Raw genomic sequence first — 16,979 nt, 5'->3', positions numbered from 1 at the left:
CTGCCTGGTCCTTGTGTCTCAGTCTTTCTGAATAGGGCAGGACGACTCTTGCTTTCCAGTGATTTCCTTCAATTAACCGTGTGAACAGTTTGGCCACTCACAGCCGAGGACTCAGAAGGCCTGAAGATAATTGGTTAATTGTGTGGAAACTTGATTGGTTGCTCTGGAATAGTGGAGAGTTTTCTATACAAGTCCTCCCTACTCCACACCCCCCCCCCCAAGTGGAGCTATTTATGTGGTGTCTCCCGTACTGGTTTCCCTCCTCCCATGGGTGTGCTGCATCAGCGTCTACTAATTCTGTCCACAACCGAAATCTCCACTTTAAGGACCATGCCAAAATTATGATAACAGATAGAGGGATTGCCGTTTGTGTGATTTTGAATTGTCTTAATGTCTGTGTGCCTGTCCCTGAAGTACATAATATATGTGCAGTGGCTGCACGTGCATTTTTACATTAGTATGTATTGTGGTTGCGGTGGTACATAGTACACGTAGTATGTGAGCATGTATGTACGGGTGCTGTTCAGTCAATATTGATATGTGAGTACATTTAAGTGTATGTGAATATTCACGCATGTGTATGCATTTACGGAGTGCCGTTGTGTATATGCATTTGTGCCTATTTTTGTTTATGCATGCACATATTCCTGTGTGTGAGTGTGTGCAGGCGTGTGCCGGTGTGCGTTTGCACATTTGTGTGCATGCCTGTAGGCACTAGTGTAGTGTATGAGGGCGTGCGTGTGAAAGAGTGTGCAGACCAGTCTGTGCACGTGTGAGTGCATGTGTGAATGGTGAGGTCGTAGTCACCTTGGCACTTCTGCTTTTCGGGCGCTGTAGTGACGAGCGTATGTGAGGACTTCCCGTCGCCGAGCAGAGGCGTTAAATGAAGCCGCTGTTACACCGACTGCCGCTGTTTTATTGATGCGGAGGGCGGTGGGGGGAGGGGCAGCGAACGTGGCGCGGGCCAGAAGGAACCACGCCGGCCCTTTGATTGTGTGGCTCTCAGCAGGACAGGATCAGAGTCCTCGGTGGGTCTGACATAAAACCACACACTGGCTCCAACTGTTACAGTGCGTCTGTGTGTGCGTGTGTGTGTGTGTGTGAGTGAGAGAGAGAGAGAGTCAGAGAGACAGAGAGAGAGAGGGGTATCTTTGATTCCCCTTTATTTTGACAGTTAAAGGAGACATACGATTTTTGTCCAAACATTTTTAACATAAAAAGAAAGAAACAAATTCAAATCAAAACGACAAAACAAAAAAACAACAACCAACCCCCCGCACCCCACCCCCCCAATATACATAAGTAATACCGCCCTCCCCCCAAAAAGAGAAAAACAAATAAAAATAAGAGAGCGAGAGATCGAGAGAGGTCTATAAATAAAATATTTGATGCACATTCCAGCTCCTATTAAGATTCAGGAAACGAATACAATAACGCTATGGTTTAGACATGGTATTACGGCATCGCCAGTAGTTACCATTAGGCGATGTCTGCTTCAGTGGCTTCCATGGCTTATAATAGTTCTTTAATCCACAGGCTTCATTAAAAAATGAAATGCTGATGGGTCCCAGTTTAGGCTACCCACATCGCAAATATTGAGAATGCCCTTGCGTATTTTATTCTTAAGGTCTGTCCTATTCTTTTGGATGCTAAAAGCGTTTACTACCACCGATTACGCCGTTTTAAAAAACTAGCTTGAGCCAGAGATTCTTGTTTCCTTGGTAACCGAGGTCTGGTTGAATTTCTCGCTCTACTGTTCTGGAGCGTTCTGTCTGTGGAGCCCCAGTAATAGATGCACCTCCCATTTGGATTAAGCATGATATTATGTCTAAGCAGAAAACATTTTATTTCGATTGCTGTAATAATCCCGTTGTTTTCCCGGATACTATGTAAAATATTGTTTAAATGCATTTATTATTCATTTAACATGAGCATGTACGGTTATGAATCATTTAATAGGATTGGATGAAGAGGTGACTGGTGCCCTGTTGGTTTGGCTTCACATATTCTGTACTGTGAAATTATTCATACGTTCTAGACAAATCGATGCAATCTACAAAAGAATCGTACGTGGATTTGTCCATGATTGTGGAGATTAATCCACGGATAACGTGGTTATATAATGAAACAACCGTAGATGAAGAACACTGATCAACAGTGACATATGCTTGGTGGTGTGGTGCTTTTAGGGCAGTGAAATTTTAAAGTGAACAGATTTACAGTTACAGTTTGCAGATCTCTCAGGTGGCGTTCAACAAAAAAAAATTATTTCACTAGAATGAACAGATTTAACATACATCTGCCGTCTTATTCTGAGCTCCAGGCACTGTCTCTCTTTCTCCATACACATGTACATATAATAATTTTATGTGCTCATTGTTAACGTGCTGATTCACCAGTTTTTCCTACCTTGTCACACTGAAAGCCAGTATTACATCGATTACATCTTTACTTGACAGTAAACTGTAAGAGAACTATATAAAGAGCCAGGTACTGTGTTTGAAATGATTCGTTACTCAGATAGAGGAAAAACCACTCGATCGTTCAAGCAAAACACAAAAGGAATATCGAGTGGGGGTCCGTGGGCGGGCACGCGCCTTAGTGCGCAGGCACCGTGGTCAGAACCACGGACAGCCGCTCACACGCAGGTTTCGCTCATTTGTATCACAGCCCAACAGTACCTCGGACAGTGCCGAGGCAGAAGCGAACGGGGGTCGAAATGCACTTCTCCAAGCTGACGGCAAGCATTGTATGGTCCTCTAGAATGAATAGAATTTCATCACACATAAAAAACAAACGGAGGATTTGCTGAGGATTTAGAAAACACAAGGAAATGAACGGCAGAATATAAATTAGATTTTAATTGTCTAGCGATTCACTCACACATAAACAGCGCACATTCCTTCGCAGTGTATGTTAATGTAACCACATTCCAGCGGGTACACTGGGACTGGAGGCGGTCAGAGAAGCGTGGATAAAAGACGGACACACCAGCCCACTGACAGCAGGAAAAGACGAGACCCGGGATCACGGAGCTACGGAGTTTTACACAAAATGCGTCTGTGTCTGCTTGCCATTTTCTTCTCGTGCTCCTTTGCGCGTGGCGGCTGTGAGCCGAAGATGGTCAACATCGGCGCCGTCTTGAGTCAGAAGAGGTATGAACAGGTGTTCAAGGACGCGGTCGCCCAAGCCAACAACATATACGGAAAAGATAAGTTCAAGCTGAACGCCATCTCTGTCACCCACAAACCCAACGCTATTCAGATGGCTCTTTCCGTCTGCGAAGATCTCATCTCGAGCCAGGTAATTCAGCAGTAGTAACAACATGCTTTTCCACGCTCATCAAATCTTTGCAAAGATTTTCTTTAGAACGTCCACATGTTTAAAGGTCATATACAAATATGCGCAGCTCAATGATATGTAAAGACAGTTGGTAGTCTACCGTACTGTAACATTAATTTGAAAGACAAAAACAAGCCAATATTTAATGGAACAACATCGCATGAACATTTGGAGAGAAAAACTGGAAATTCGCCAAAAGCGTACGTTTTGAGATGACCTGTATGGGCTGTGGAAAACATTGGGTGTAATATCAGACAAGCTGTCGAGAAAGCAGCGCTATGACAGTTTAAAACACATGAATGACGAATAGTAGCCAACTGTATTGAACCAGTTACACCCACTTTTGAAGAAAAAAGACAAAATAAACGCATGATAGAATAAAACAGCACATTAAATAAACGCAGGATAGCGCGATAAAAAGCAAATATTTGTAACCAACAACAAAAAATAAAAATGAACCCTAAAATAAAGGATAACGTTACAAGCAATCCTCAAATGTACGTTCCACTGTTTACCTGTTACCAAAAGCCTATTAAGATGATGTGACTGCTCATCTGAGTTTACAGAGGAACTGTTCTTTCAAAAACATATTAAACAGCCGTTCTTCTAGAATTAAATTTCTGAACAATCTCTCAATTGAATGCTCAGTAGCCTAAATCAGAATGTCGATGAAAATGTTCTTGCAACCTTATGTGTAGTCTACGTGCAATCAGATCCCCAGAGAACATGATGTTCAACAAACCTAAACTTTGTGATTCTTTTTATTGTTTACCACATGCAACACGGGTTATCAACATTTCACGTTGTGCTTCAGAAAAATCGGTTAAAATGTGCATTGGCAATGTTTGCCATAAATTTTGTAGTTGATATAGACTACCTCTTGATATTATGTTGATTTAATTCGTAGGCTATATAACCCATTCGCTTTCTGTACACAAACCAAATGTTCTAAAATTGAAAAAAGGTTTATTGAATTAAAAGAAAATCCGTTTTAACATAGAAAGTAATTTTGAGGACACCTCGCCCGCTCCATGTTCATTCATCTGCTATTTTTACTGTTGGTGTACGTGACAGAGCACAGTGATACATTGTGAACAACATTACTTCAGCATTGTTCAGCATTGACGTTATCTGTATAGATTTAGCCTAAGTAATGGTCTTCTTCAGTTTTTATGCATAGACTTTTTATACTTGTGTTGCAAGCCCGATGCATGCAAAATGTTTTCTGAAACTATTTTAGACTAAGAGACTGTATCAGGCATAATATTGATGGCGACGGCTATTAAGTGACGATTGTGGCGATATAGGCCTAGATAATGCCTATATGACGCAGTTGTCACTATTGTAATCCCCATATCCAAAAGAGTCTCACAACGTATCAACCTCTACAGAACATACAGAGAAGTAACAAGTATAAAATATAACCTAGACAATGCTTTTAATTGTGATGGACGGGTAAATATTTGGAAGTCGACAGTTCCCCTAATTAGCAATGTATCTCCCTTTGCCAAATCATAAAGCGGAATAAGAACCAGGTTATTAAATAGGGCATGAATGCCCCTTGATTTAAACGCATCAGACGTATTCACATCCACGCTAAGATATGATACATTGCCGTCCATCTCCAGGGAGAAGGATATCATTATAACGCATTTTCATCTCTCACACTCAAACCGAGTGGAAAAACTGAAATAAAGAGGAATAAAAAGTGACACATCCGGCAGCACTGATTTTATGGTTTATATACTCGTAGCCCATACCGTGTCTGATGGCGTAGAGCCCCTAGGCGTTGACCCTAGATCCGTTATACTGGTTGGGTCAGCTGATCCCAGATCGGGCTCTTCACTGGAAGGAAAACGGAATCTCATTCCAGTTAGAAAGGAGGCCAACATGGCGGCAAGATCAACATCTGCTTTGTTCTTGTGAAAAGAAAGCCCGTGATGCTGCGCGTGCTTTGAGCCTCTTAGTTAAAAGATTATTGTCGCCCAAACAGCACCATGCAAGTACTCTACCATCAAACAATTTCGCCCGCACACCAAACCGCACACCGCACACCTCACCCCGCCCCAAACACACACATGCATGTAGAGATACTAACATTAATGTTATTGTTTACAGGCTACATACTGTACTAGCATCAAACTGTTATTAATGATTTGCCAGTTGTTACAAAATGTTTGAAATTGATATGATATGATTTGATCTAACCAATAATTACTAATTCATTCTGGTAATCAAACTGAGTGATAATTGTATAAGCCCCACATAAATGTACAGTAAATGTGTGGTAACAATGTTGTTTGGTACCCATTGTGAATGCTATAATCTTCCCCCAAACTATTTGTCTCCTGTTCATGTTTTTCTATTAATACATGTCTTTATCAATGTTCTAGTTCAGTGAAAACACATACATTGCATTGCCTGTGAGTATTCCGGGCTCCACTTATTCTAGGACCTCAGTCTAATTCTGAAGACTGAATAAAACACAGACATACATGAGCACACAAATACACACATGCATGCACACACACACAGATGCAGACGCAGGCACAAGCACACACACATGCACAGCAACACATAATAAGGACAATTTACTTCAAAGGAGAAAAATATGCACCTTCACATCTCCTTGGAGGGGGCGGTACCGCCTCACCTGGCTATTTACATAATAGTGTAACGCTCACTCTGTGCCCTCAGGTGTACGCAATCCTGGTGAGTCACCCACCGCAGTCCGTTGACCACCTCACGCCCACGCCCGTCTCCTACACTGCTGGATTCTACCGCATCCCAGTGGTGGGGCTGACTACACGCATGTCCATCTACTCAGACAAGGTGAGCTCCTGCTTGCATGGTGAGCCTGGTCTTCCCTTTTACCCCATTTGTTCAGTGGGCACTGGGAGCCTCTCCTTCCATTTCGGTTCTAATCTGCATGCTGCCAGTGTGGTGACAGACATTAAAGGCATGTATACAAGACATTAAAGCTCTCTCTCTCTCTCTCTCTCTCTCTCTCTCTCTCTCTCTCTCTCTCTCTCTCTCTCTCTCTTCTCTCTCTCTCTCTCTCTCTCTCTCTCTCTCTCTCTCTCTCTCTCTCAGAGTATCCACCTGTCCTTCCTGCGCACAGTGCCTCCGTACTCCCACCAGGCTCAGGTGTGGTTTGACATGATGCGGGAGTTCCGCTGGAACCACATCATCCTGATCGTGAGCGACGACCACGAGGGGCGTGCCGCCCAGAAGAGACTGGAGACGCTGCTGGAAGAGAGGGAGACCAAGGTGAGACGCGCTGCGCGACGGCAGTCACATGGTGCGCACGCGTGTGCGCGCGCGTCTTCTGTACATGTGTATCCTGTACTTTAATACCTCAGTGGTCTTCTATGTATGTAACTGTTTTCTTTTCTGTTGTGTAAACGCATTTCTTTCCATTTGTAACATTGGCAAACATTTTTTATGCTAGAGGCATCAACAGCGTCTTAAGTGGTTTATCTGACAAAACTTTGTATTTTCTACTCATCTCACGTTAATTTTTTGCCATAGTCAAATTCTCCTATGTGTCAATCCACACCGGGAGCAAAAATACTTAACCTGGGGCTGTGCAAAAAATCAACGATTTCCAGATCGTTAAGCAGCTTGATACATCGTTTTTTGCTTGTTTGGATGTTTGTTCTTGCTTTGAAATGGTGTGTATCAGTGTGGAGTGGTGGAGCCGGTTATGTAATGGGCATGAATGTTGACAGGATGTGTCTTGTGCGACTCCACTTGGTCCGATTGAAGCAGAAAGTGTTGGTGTTCGGCTTCATCTCAGGATCCTCTTATCTCACAACGAAAATGGCAGAGGGTTGGGTCTGTTTGCCGGCAGAATCAGGTGTGATTCTCTGTGCTATCACTTTGATCTGGGGCGTTTAGATATGGACAGGTGTTGTGGTTTTCATAGCTCTGTGCCTTCTCTGGTCACATATTCTCTATCTCAGTGAGGGTTTGTGCCGTCAAAACCGTCAAAATGGCAGCGAATGCACAGCTGGCCACAATCCCACTGCTAATCTGATCTGATCTCAAAGCCTTCCTGGAATGGGTTTTTCGCTCTTGCTGATGTGCCAACAAATGAAACCGTTTCATGTTCTGGCTGAACCATGAAGGAGACCTTGGTTATCGTCATATGTCACATTCTTGCTTTTAAGCACACTCATAGGATACAGCTCTTGAGATGAACTGGACTGTGAGGAGCACTTGTCATAAATCTGGCTGGCCTCTTTTTTATTTATAATTTATTATATTTGTTGTGCAGCTTCATGCACAAAGTAGGTACTGTTTCAGAGACTATACACCTACGGCCTGTTTATGTTGATGTGTTTTGTGGATTTCTGTGATTTATCTGCATACTTTTTGCTTTGATGCTACTACTACTACAAATAATAATAATAATAATAATAACTTTACAATGATAAAACAACAACAATAATAATAATAATAATACATTAATAATGATAAAACAACAACAACAGCAATCACAATAATAATAATAATAATAACAAACTATTTTTTAATAGATTTGTCAATGCTCTTAACATTTGTTGGTTAAATCATAAGCTGTATTCTTATAATTGTTGTTTTAATATGTTGTAATAAATGGCACAATATTCATAGGTTTATGCTACTGTAAATGGAAGTGTCATTCACTCCTGCGTAATTTATATATTTATGTAGTTTATTATTTCTAAAAACAATTTATTATCAAAGCATATCAGCAAACCACGTCTCTTCACACCTTGATCATTTTTTTCTACACTTATGAGGCAAAGAAGAAAATAAATCCTAAGACCAGGGAAAATCAGAAAACTTATGCAATGAATGACGACAACAAATATAAATGTGGCTCTTAATTAATTTGTTCTTTTCCTTATTCATAATGCTATTATTTGATTTATTTTTTGAAAATACTCGTGTTTAGGACCAATTTAATATTTCATTTTAATTTAGTAATGAATATACCTGAATAAAAATATAGCTATTAAAATTCCTAATAACTAGATGGTGTTAATGCATGTGCTAAATACCCAGAAATGCACAATTACATCAAACCACGTCACCAATGAATGGGTCCATTAAGGTCTATCCTACACATGCAAATATGATAAATAATGGATTCGCACAATTTACAGATCTTAGCAATAGAATTAAAGCCAGAGCAACAGCTTTTTCCATCTTCTCTGAAAGGTACAGGAGAGCCGCAGGAGTCAAACAGCGGTCAAACAGTGTTAAAACAGCGGTCAAACAGTGTTAAAACAGTGTTAAAACAGTGGTTAAAATAGTGCACGGTTGCATTGTGCAGGAAGACCGCATGTTGGTCAACATGTATGTGTCACATGCTTGGCTTTAAGGCAGTACCCTGGGCGTTTAACGGGTGGCCTGGGGGAGTCTGGGAGTTTCATCCTGCCTGGGGTTACGCTTTCCGAGGAAACGCGAAGCCATCGATGTTGGAGCCGACCCCGTCTACAGTATCAAAATCGATTTCAGGGACTGATCTACTGACTAAAGGCAGGGCGCCCTCATGAAGTTCTCTTCAGCGAAAGGCTGGAACAATGCCCAGTCCTCAAACAAGGATTTTCATTGCTGGATTATTAAAGATGAAGGTTCACTTGTAATTCATCAATAGAAGCATATTTTTTTTCCAGCAGAATAAAAATAAATATAGTCTAATGTATGGTCAGCAATAAACGGAATGAGTCATTTGTTCAGCCAATCAATGTTCTTAATTACCTCAGAACAGGGAGCATTTCTGTTGATGACACATCTGAGGTCTACCATTTTTAACCTTCTGCCATACTAAAAATAAGTTTGACGTATTCTCGGAGGAATAGTTGTTTTATTGGAACGTTGTTGGTCAAAAGTCACAGGGGTCTGAGTTCTAGCAGTTCTTCAGCTCCTGATTTCCAGAATAGGTCAGCGATGGCAACAGCTTACATTCTAAGAACCCCCCCCCCCCCCCAAACACATGTCCTTGCCGAGTCCGTGCTGTAATCTTAAATTAAAAATGGATGTCCTATTTAGGATGACTCCTATGAACAAGGCATTTTTCATATTTTATTTAAAACTGCAGGCAAGTTAAATGGCCTGCCAGCATCTTGCTTTAATTACGTCTGTAAAAGAGATCCTTCGGGGATCTTAACCCCTCGTTAGCACAGCTCTGATCAATGTTGCATCAGTATGAATCACAACATGCAACACTGCAGGAAAACCGTACCGGAGAATTAGGAAACCCTGATGAAAGGTAGGTGACACCACCGTAGAGGTAACCTTCTGATGTCTGAGAATGGGATATGTTATTTTCTTTGAGTTACAAGTTGAAACAACCTTCATTGCATTTTAACTATTCTACATTATTTAATATTTCTTCATCTGTGACTAACCAATAGTGTTTTCAGACCCTCACACAAGAAAAAAACAAAAGCCAAAAACTGATTATCGTCATGTATCTATTCTGCCAATATAGTACTTGGGTACCTCGCTTTTATGCTAATATTTTTGTTGTTGCATTAAATATATAGTAATTCTCTCTCATAAGACAGTATTTCTAAAATATGCTTCCCCATTTAAACTTCCATAGCGTTCACTCTATATTTGCCCAGAGTTTTAAAGTAATTTGAGAACAATATTTACACACACACATGCTCGCACACACATACACACACTCACCCACTGACATGCACATGCACACACATACACAGACACACACACACATTTCAAATAAATTCAAGTAAGTTGCATAACATTGTGCATGGTCATCACTTAACACCCGAAAAGAGTGAATTTAATAGACACTCAAATCCACTCATGAATTTGTCAGATGAATTTTAATGTTCTGTCAGATGGAATGTGGCTCTTTACTTAGAGCCACTGTAGGTATGGTGTTGGTGGGGTTCATGGGTTGATGCTTCAGAGTGGAATTAATTCGCATTTTCTTCTCCAGCAAACACAATAAAAGTCATGAGTAGAATAAAATAAACAAAGCTTTTGTTTCTGTTGGAAGACACACACATGTACACAAACACACACACACACACACACACACATACACAAACGCGCACACACACACACACACACACACACACACCCATGCACGAACACACACACAGAGTACAGGGGGAGTCATTAGTCCAATTATAAATAAATGAAAAGGTGCACTGTTCCCATTACTAACCAAGAATATCTCAGCCAAGAATACAATTTCCTTGGCACCAAACAGACGCAATAAGTCAGGGAAAATTAATTTGTTCAATTTGACAAGGAATCTGAATCAATAACTAACGTGAGATTACAAAATTATACTTCAACATTATTTTCCACAGACCGCATAATAGACTGCTTTGTATTCACCACAGCATTGTACGGAGAGGGCATAAATTCTGCTTCAAAGAATAGCTCTGGGACGGCAGCTATACTGTATGTGAGAGCGATCAGGGCACGCATGCTTAGTCACGGTGTCCATTTTGTGGCTATATTGAGGTAGATGTCTCTTGCATAATGGAAGCCTTGGAGACGGCATGGCGGCTAATAATTCCAAGGTCAAAACTGTGCAATCAATCTCAACTACTGCTTCAGAACCTGAAGGTCAAATGGCAGAACTGCTCTGAACCAGGGACTTGTGGTGGATTTTTGGTCACAAATTGTCCTAGATATTTGTAGATGTAAAAGTGGCAGTTTTCACACCAAGTGTGAGTATTAGGTAATCACCTTTATGTCTGGGAAGTCTTTTGTTTACAGTCACTTCATTGCAAGTAACTAGACTGACAACGGGCCTTTCAGAAATGGGGGAGCTGGAGATTTTCAGATAAACAAAAAAATAAGCAAAATGCAAATGTTTCGGATTTTTAATTCACGGAATTGTTCAGTAAGGTCGGCATTCAAAGAAATAGCTTTTGCATGTTTATCGCACGTTTATCGCAAATGCATTTACCCTGCGTCCTTTGCATTGCTTGGAAATGACTGGGTAGGTCTGGGGAGTTCGCACAGAAGCTGCATAGCTCTGCATTCAGATGTATATCGGGAGGAGTTTAGTTGAGCCTCAGAGAACCCCAGACAAATGCCCAAACTCGACAGTGGCTTGCTCCACACGGAACAGAATGCCTGCCTTTTTATGACCTGACTGGCAAATCAGGAGTTCTCTTAAAAGGCAAAGGCCACCCCTTCCAATTTAATTATGGTGGGGATATATATATATATATATTTCTTGTATCCAGGCAATTAAACACATACATAAGAAATGAGAAAGTTATAAGGAGACAGAAAGGGTCTCTGATAAGCATGCCTGCAGCCCTGAGAAGCTAAGTGTACAGTTAGCGTGCATCAGTGGTCCTCTTTGATGTTTTGCAAGCCCCAGTGTTAGGGATTCCAATTTGAAGCAGAAAAGTGGAGATTTGTTGGAATGCTTTTACTGCCGCCATTTTTCAACTGTTTATAATATTTAATATCTGTGTCTGCATATCTTCTCTGTGCGCATTATTCATCAGAATAAAAACAGGAACTATGAAAACCTCGACCAACTGTCCTATGACAACAAGCGAGGACCCAAGGTATATTTGCATGGTTAATGCACGCCGCCCCACCAATTCTCTAAACGTAGAAAACTAGAAACCAATCAAGCAGTCAAAAAACCGACCCAGAAATGTTCTTATCTTGGTAGCACGCCTTTTTTATTTTGAGATTTTTTTTTGATTTCATAAAATCAAGAATGTTTTTTTTTGTGTTGGGAAAAAAAAAAAAGAAAAAAAAGAAAAAAACACCCCGCATTTTTTTTTAAAGGAATGCATGTGTTCAGATCAGCAAGTTTGCAAGTCTGTTCCTTTGTGGACATCTGGTCGTGTGGGACAGGCACTCTTCAAATACTGAGTCTTACCTCTTCAGCATTTTCTTATTTTAATTTTTTTCTTTGGGAAAAAAAAAACACCACCACCACCCCTTCCCCCTCCCTTCACCTATTTTTGATTTCCAGTTGCATCGATCTTCTTCTCCTTCTACCTCTAACATGCACGTTCTTTTTGGAGTCTTGATGATCCTCAGTTTGCATGCAAAAAAATGCAGACCTTTTTTCCCTCTCAAGCTTAAACTTTTTTTGGTTGAACCGATTCTCTTGGATTTTTTTCTCATTTTTTTCGACAAAAAGAGAAAAAAGAAAAAAAAATACTGAAAAAAGAGCTAAACAGAGCATGGTTCACGAGAGTGAAAGTGGCCTTCCTGGCTGATTGTCTACCTTAATCACAGGCAGAGAAAGTCCTCATGTTCAGCCAAGACACCAACCTCACAGCACTGCTCCAAGAGGCCAAAGAGCTGGAGGCCCGGGTCATCATCCTCTCAGCCAGGTAAGAACCAGGAACTACTACTACTACTACTACTACTACTACTACTAATAATAATAATAATAATAATAGAATTGTGAGTGAATGGTGTGTGTACCCTGTGATGGATTGGCGGCCTGCCCAGGGAGTATTCCTGCCTTTCGCGCAAATACATGCTGGGATAGGCTCCAGCACCCCCACTACCCTGCACAGGTTAAGCAGGTATAGATAACGGATGGATAATAATAATAATAATAATAATAATAATAATAATAATAATAATAATAATAATAATAATAATAATAATTCATTACCTGGGCGACGTCATCTTAACCCTGCCGGGTGTGATGGCAAATTTAGAACAGGGTGCATAATGTGCATATGTCCTTCTAACTTTGAGGCAGAGCCAGTCCCTGGTTCAAGTTCATTTTCTCAGAGGCCATATAGACTGCTTACGGCACCACGGAAAAACGACTAATCAAGTCTGAAGGTACTACAAAAGAGACCGTTGCCATTGCTGTTTCTCCTGTGACTCCAGCGAAGACGAAGCGGCTGCGGTCTACAAGGCGGCACGCCAGCTCAACATGACGGGCTCCGGTTACGTGTGGATGGTTGGAGAGAGAGAAATGTCCGGTAAAGCCCTGAGCGAGGCTCCAGACGGTACGTACCGCTCCTGCGTCGCGTGCCTCCACAGACTCCGGAACATGCTGGCTTCATGTTGTAATTTTTACCGATGTGTTATTTATTTATTTATTTGTTTGTTTATTTAATCAATCATTCCGTCAAATAGGGGGCTTAATTCAAAAAACATTGCTTCTAATCAAACCATGGCAACTCGGTGTTTGTTTACATGTTAAGCGTTTAAACGTTTAAACATTCAAATGTTTAAAGGTTTTAAACGAGTGGTGTCGTTTCACAGCATTGTTAAGGTGAATGTCTAACAGTTGTTTATTGTCTGAATGTGTCAGTTTCTTTTTCAGTTGGCAAAGAAATGATGAAATACATGTTTTCACCCAAAACCAGAGGCTGTGGTTTTCCACAGCAGCTGTAGCCTACGTTGTATTGTATGTATTTTGCTTGCGTTAATAGCCTGGTTCTCATGAATTTATGAAGGGTGCTTTACAACCCTCCACACTGCCCTGTAACTGAAATGTAATGGTAAGCAGCGACTGCATTTTCTGTTCTGGCTATTGCACTTGCGTCTGTCTGATCTTCCCCTTTTTATATTCACGGAAATGTCAGTGATTGTGCACCAAACTAGTAATAACTATTAATTTACCAAATATTTGTGTCCGGGCATGCGTTGTAGACTTTTTATATGCACATTCCCCGACTGACTCCCTGTCCTCCCCAAACGTAACTGTATTTCAAAAGAGAGGGTGCAGCATACTGATTGTAATGCTGTTGACTGGGCAGGTTTGATCGGCCTTCAGCTGATCAATGGCAAAAATGAGTCAGCGCACATCAACGATGCCGTGGCAGTGGTGGCGCAGTCCATCCAAGAGCTCTTCGAGAAGGAGAACATCACAGAGCCGCCCCGTGGATGCGTAGGGAACACGAACATCTGGAGGACTGGGCCTCTCTTTAAAAGGTGTGTACACGGCTCACTGTACACTAAGGAGTACAAACTGACAGCTGACTTGACAGCAACTGCTGTCTGATTTGTTATGCTGGATTTCATTTGGCCATTAAAGAATAATGAAGGGAGAAAAGATAAAGGGTGACGCTGTAAATACTTTTCCCGTTGCTGTCGACTTAAAAGGAAAAACAATGACAAACAGACTGAACAGAGAAATGATGAGTTGCTTCACTGACTGAATAAATTAAAGGGGAACTTCATCCTAAAATAACTTATGGTGAATTGGTCCACAAATAATATGGTTCTCTGATAGCTAGCTGGTGAAACATAGAAACGTAGATAGTGCATGCAGGTCTTTTGATGACTTTTGCAAACAATAGGATATCATGGATGATTTCACTGAGGACATTAGTCCCTGTTGTTTTAAACATGAGTCCACGGATGAGGAACTTCATAACCTTGAAAGGCAGTGACAATATACTGTAGCTACGTCATATATCATCGAGATCGAACCACCAGTCACAAAGTTTTGGAGCTTTACACGACACTCTGGCATTTTAGAAACTTACTTCTCCAGTGTGAGAATAAAGGGGAAGCGACAGCTAGGCCCAATGGGAGAAGGAGGGCAGCTTTTTAAGGAGTAAGTAGCAGTTAGATTATGTTATATTATTGGCCTCCTTTTGCAAGCTTCTAGCTCTTTGCTATCAGCCTGCTAGAGAACTATACCCTCAACAGGAACCATCCAGGGAGGGAGGGACTGGCTGATCTAGCTGGATTAACAAATCATAAGTGGCTAGGCAGCCTTTCAATTCGTTAAGTAAATTGGTGTTCTGGGAGATATACCATCCTGTAGGTTTTCATTCCAGCCCTAACAAAACACCTCATTCAACAGCTCAAGAGCTTGTTGAGCTGCTAATTAGTAGAGTCATGTGTACCAAATTTGGGTTGAAATGAAAAGTGACAAAGAATTCAACACTTCTTAAGAATATAGCAGCCACACATTATATTTTGAATGGTGTCGCCAACTAATGACACTGGTACTATTAGTGGAGTCTTTTTGTCTTTTTTCTCTCCGTATTTTAACAAATTCAAATTTTTCTTTCTGTGCTGTCTTTGTCTGAGAATGTATAAAAATAACTTGACTGATGAAATGAAAATATATTCCCCTTGTAAGATCCAGGCATATAATAATGAGGAAATAGAAATATGTGTTATGTCAGAGTGGAAATACGAACAAGCTGCATAGAGTTACTGGGTCAGATTAACTTGTACTTATTGTCAAAGTTATGAATATTTTATGAATATTTGACTTGATACCAAAATAAAGAAACTACTGTGTATGCCATGCTGATATCAATGGATTTCAACATTGTGTTTGTTTCACATTGCTGTGCTTGTAAGGGCAATCTACGCTGTGTAGCAGCCAAAACTTACCCCTCCCTTCCTCTCAACCCCCTGCTTCAGAGTGCTGATGTCATCCAAGTACCCAGATGGCCTGACAGGACGTGTGGAGTTCAATGACGACGGAGACAGGAAGTTTGCCCATTACAGCATTCTGAATTACCAGAAGACCAGGCTGGTTCAAGTGGGAGTCTACAATGGCACACAAGTACGCAGATTATTTCAGTCTGTCAATCACACCTGAACACATTCATACTCCAGATGGTGTTTTTCAGTCTAGGACAAGTCAGCCTTGGAATTCTGCAGGCGAATCTACAGTAATTCAGTGTCGGTCGTGTGAAAAAAGGAAGAAAGAATTCTGACTCAGGAAAGCATCTCACACAAAGGCATTCAACTTTGTGTTCTAGAACACAATTTCACCCCTCAGAGATCAAGTGGGATCATTTACATTTAAAAATGGGTGTTCGGTCTTAGGACAGGAGGGTTATAAGGATTACAGTAGACTCCTTACAGGAAGTGGTAAAGCGATTAAGATACTTGGAGGCTTTTGCACTCTTAATGCATTCTGTTGATGGGAATACGTTTCTTGGAAACTGGAAGCGACTGTTAATTTCATAAATGAGAGATCTGGAAGTATGTTTCAGAAGTGGTGCTTGTGGTTCGATCGTACCTGACCACGTTGGTCGGCCCTTCAGGTGGTGCTGAATAGCCAGCGGAAGATCATCTGGCCTGGTGGAGAGACGGAGAAACCCAGAGGATATCAGATGTCCACCAGGCTGAAGGTACATTTCTACCCATCTCCATCCGTCTTAACCCATGTCCTGCTGGCTAGATGCTCATAATCATTTGCTTTTCACTTCAGACCAAATCAGCAAGTTGTTGTTTAAACTGGTTTTAGCTAGCAAGTATTCCGCTGCTGAAAGCTTACTTATGTATGGCAATGATCACTGTCTTATCTATGATATATTCTATGCTTTATATTGTATGCTATACTAATATACTATAATTACTACCTTGCCGTGTTTCCTTGAGCTAAAAGTCCAGGTTTCTAAGGGAGATAATCCTACTCTCATGTTTGTGCTAGTGGGCGCATTAGTGGCTCATGTACTTATTCATGCTGAGGGGCTCTATCGCTAAAAGCCCTCTGCAGTTCAGGCTGCATTTGGTTTGTCCTGCTAATGCACTGGGGTACAGTAAGATATTGTGCTGCTTGTTCTGGTACAGAAACCAGAGCTAACAGTGACCGGGGCTGGCACAGTTGTCACTGTGACATTGCCCAGGAGCAACTCCAATAACAGTGCACTTGAAGACTGCCTGTGCTAACTGTGCAG

The 16,979-nt window shown here is 41.2% G+C and overlaps 1 protein-coding gene across 8 annotated transcripts in view; it reads left to right on the top strand.

The window, feature by feature from the left end:
• The first annotated feature begins 2,625 nt into the window (after positions 1 to 2,625).
• The window catches only part of grin1b (glutamate receptor, ionotropic, N-methyl D-aspartate 1b), a 37,174-nt gene continuing 22,820 nt past the window's right edge, over positions 2,626 to 16,979 (top strand). For 2 of the 8 annotated variants that reach the window (XM_064354497.1, XM_064354496.1), the window contains exons 1-9: positions 2,626 to 3,303; positions 6,040 to 6,174; positions 6,436 to 6,612; positions 11,844 to 11,906; positions 12,595 to 12,692; positions 13,207 to 13,328; positions 14,085 to 14,259; positions 15,712 to 15,856; positions 16,344 to 16,430. In XM_064354497.1, coding sequence (XP_064210567.1) covers positions 3,055 to 3,303; positions 6,040 to 6,174; positions 6,436 to 6,612; positions 11,844 to 11,906; positions 12,595 to 12,692; positions 13,207 to 13,328; positions 14,085 to 14,259; positions 15,712 to 15,856; positions 16,344 to 16,430 — 1,251 coding nt within the window. In that variant the 5' untranslated portion in view covers positions 2,626 to 3,054. The remainder of the gene's footprint in view (positions 3,304 to 6,039; positions 6,175 to 6,435; positions 6,613 to 11,843; positions 11,907 to 12,594; positions 12,693 to 13,206; positions 13,329 to 14,084; positions 14,260 to 15,711; positions 15,857 to 16,343; positions 16,431 to 16,979) is intronic. The other 6 variants (XM_064354499.1, XM_064354500.1, XM_064354501.1 and 3 more) reach the window with 5 other exon arrangements.

The sequence above is a fragment of the Anguilla rostrata genome, chromosome 10 (assembly GCF_018555375.3).
Source record: "Anguilla rostrata isolate EN2019 chromosome 10, ASM1855537v3, whole genome shotgun sequence".
Lineage (NCBI taxonomy): Eukaryota > Metazoa > Chordata > Actinopteri > Anguilliformes > Anguillidae > Anguilla > Anguilla rostrata.
Note: the sequence above shows the minus strand (reverse complement) of the source record. Positions and strands in the feature narration are given on the sequence as shown.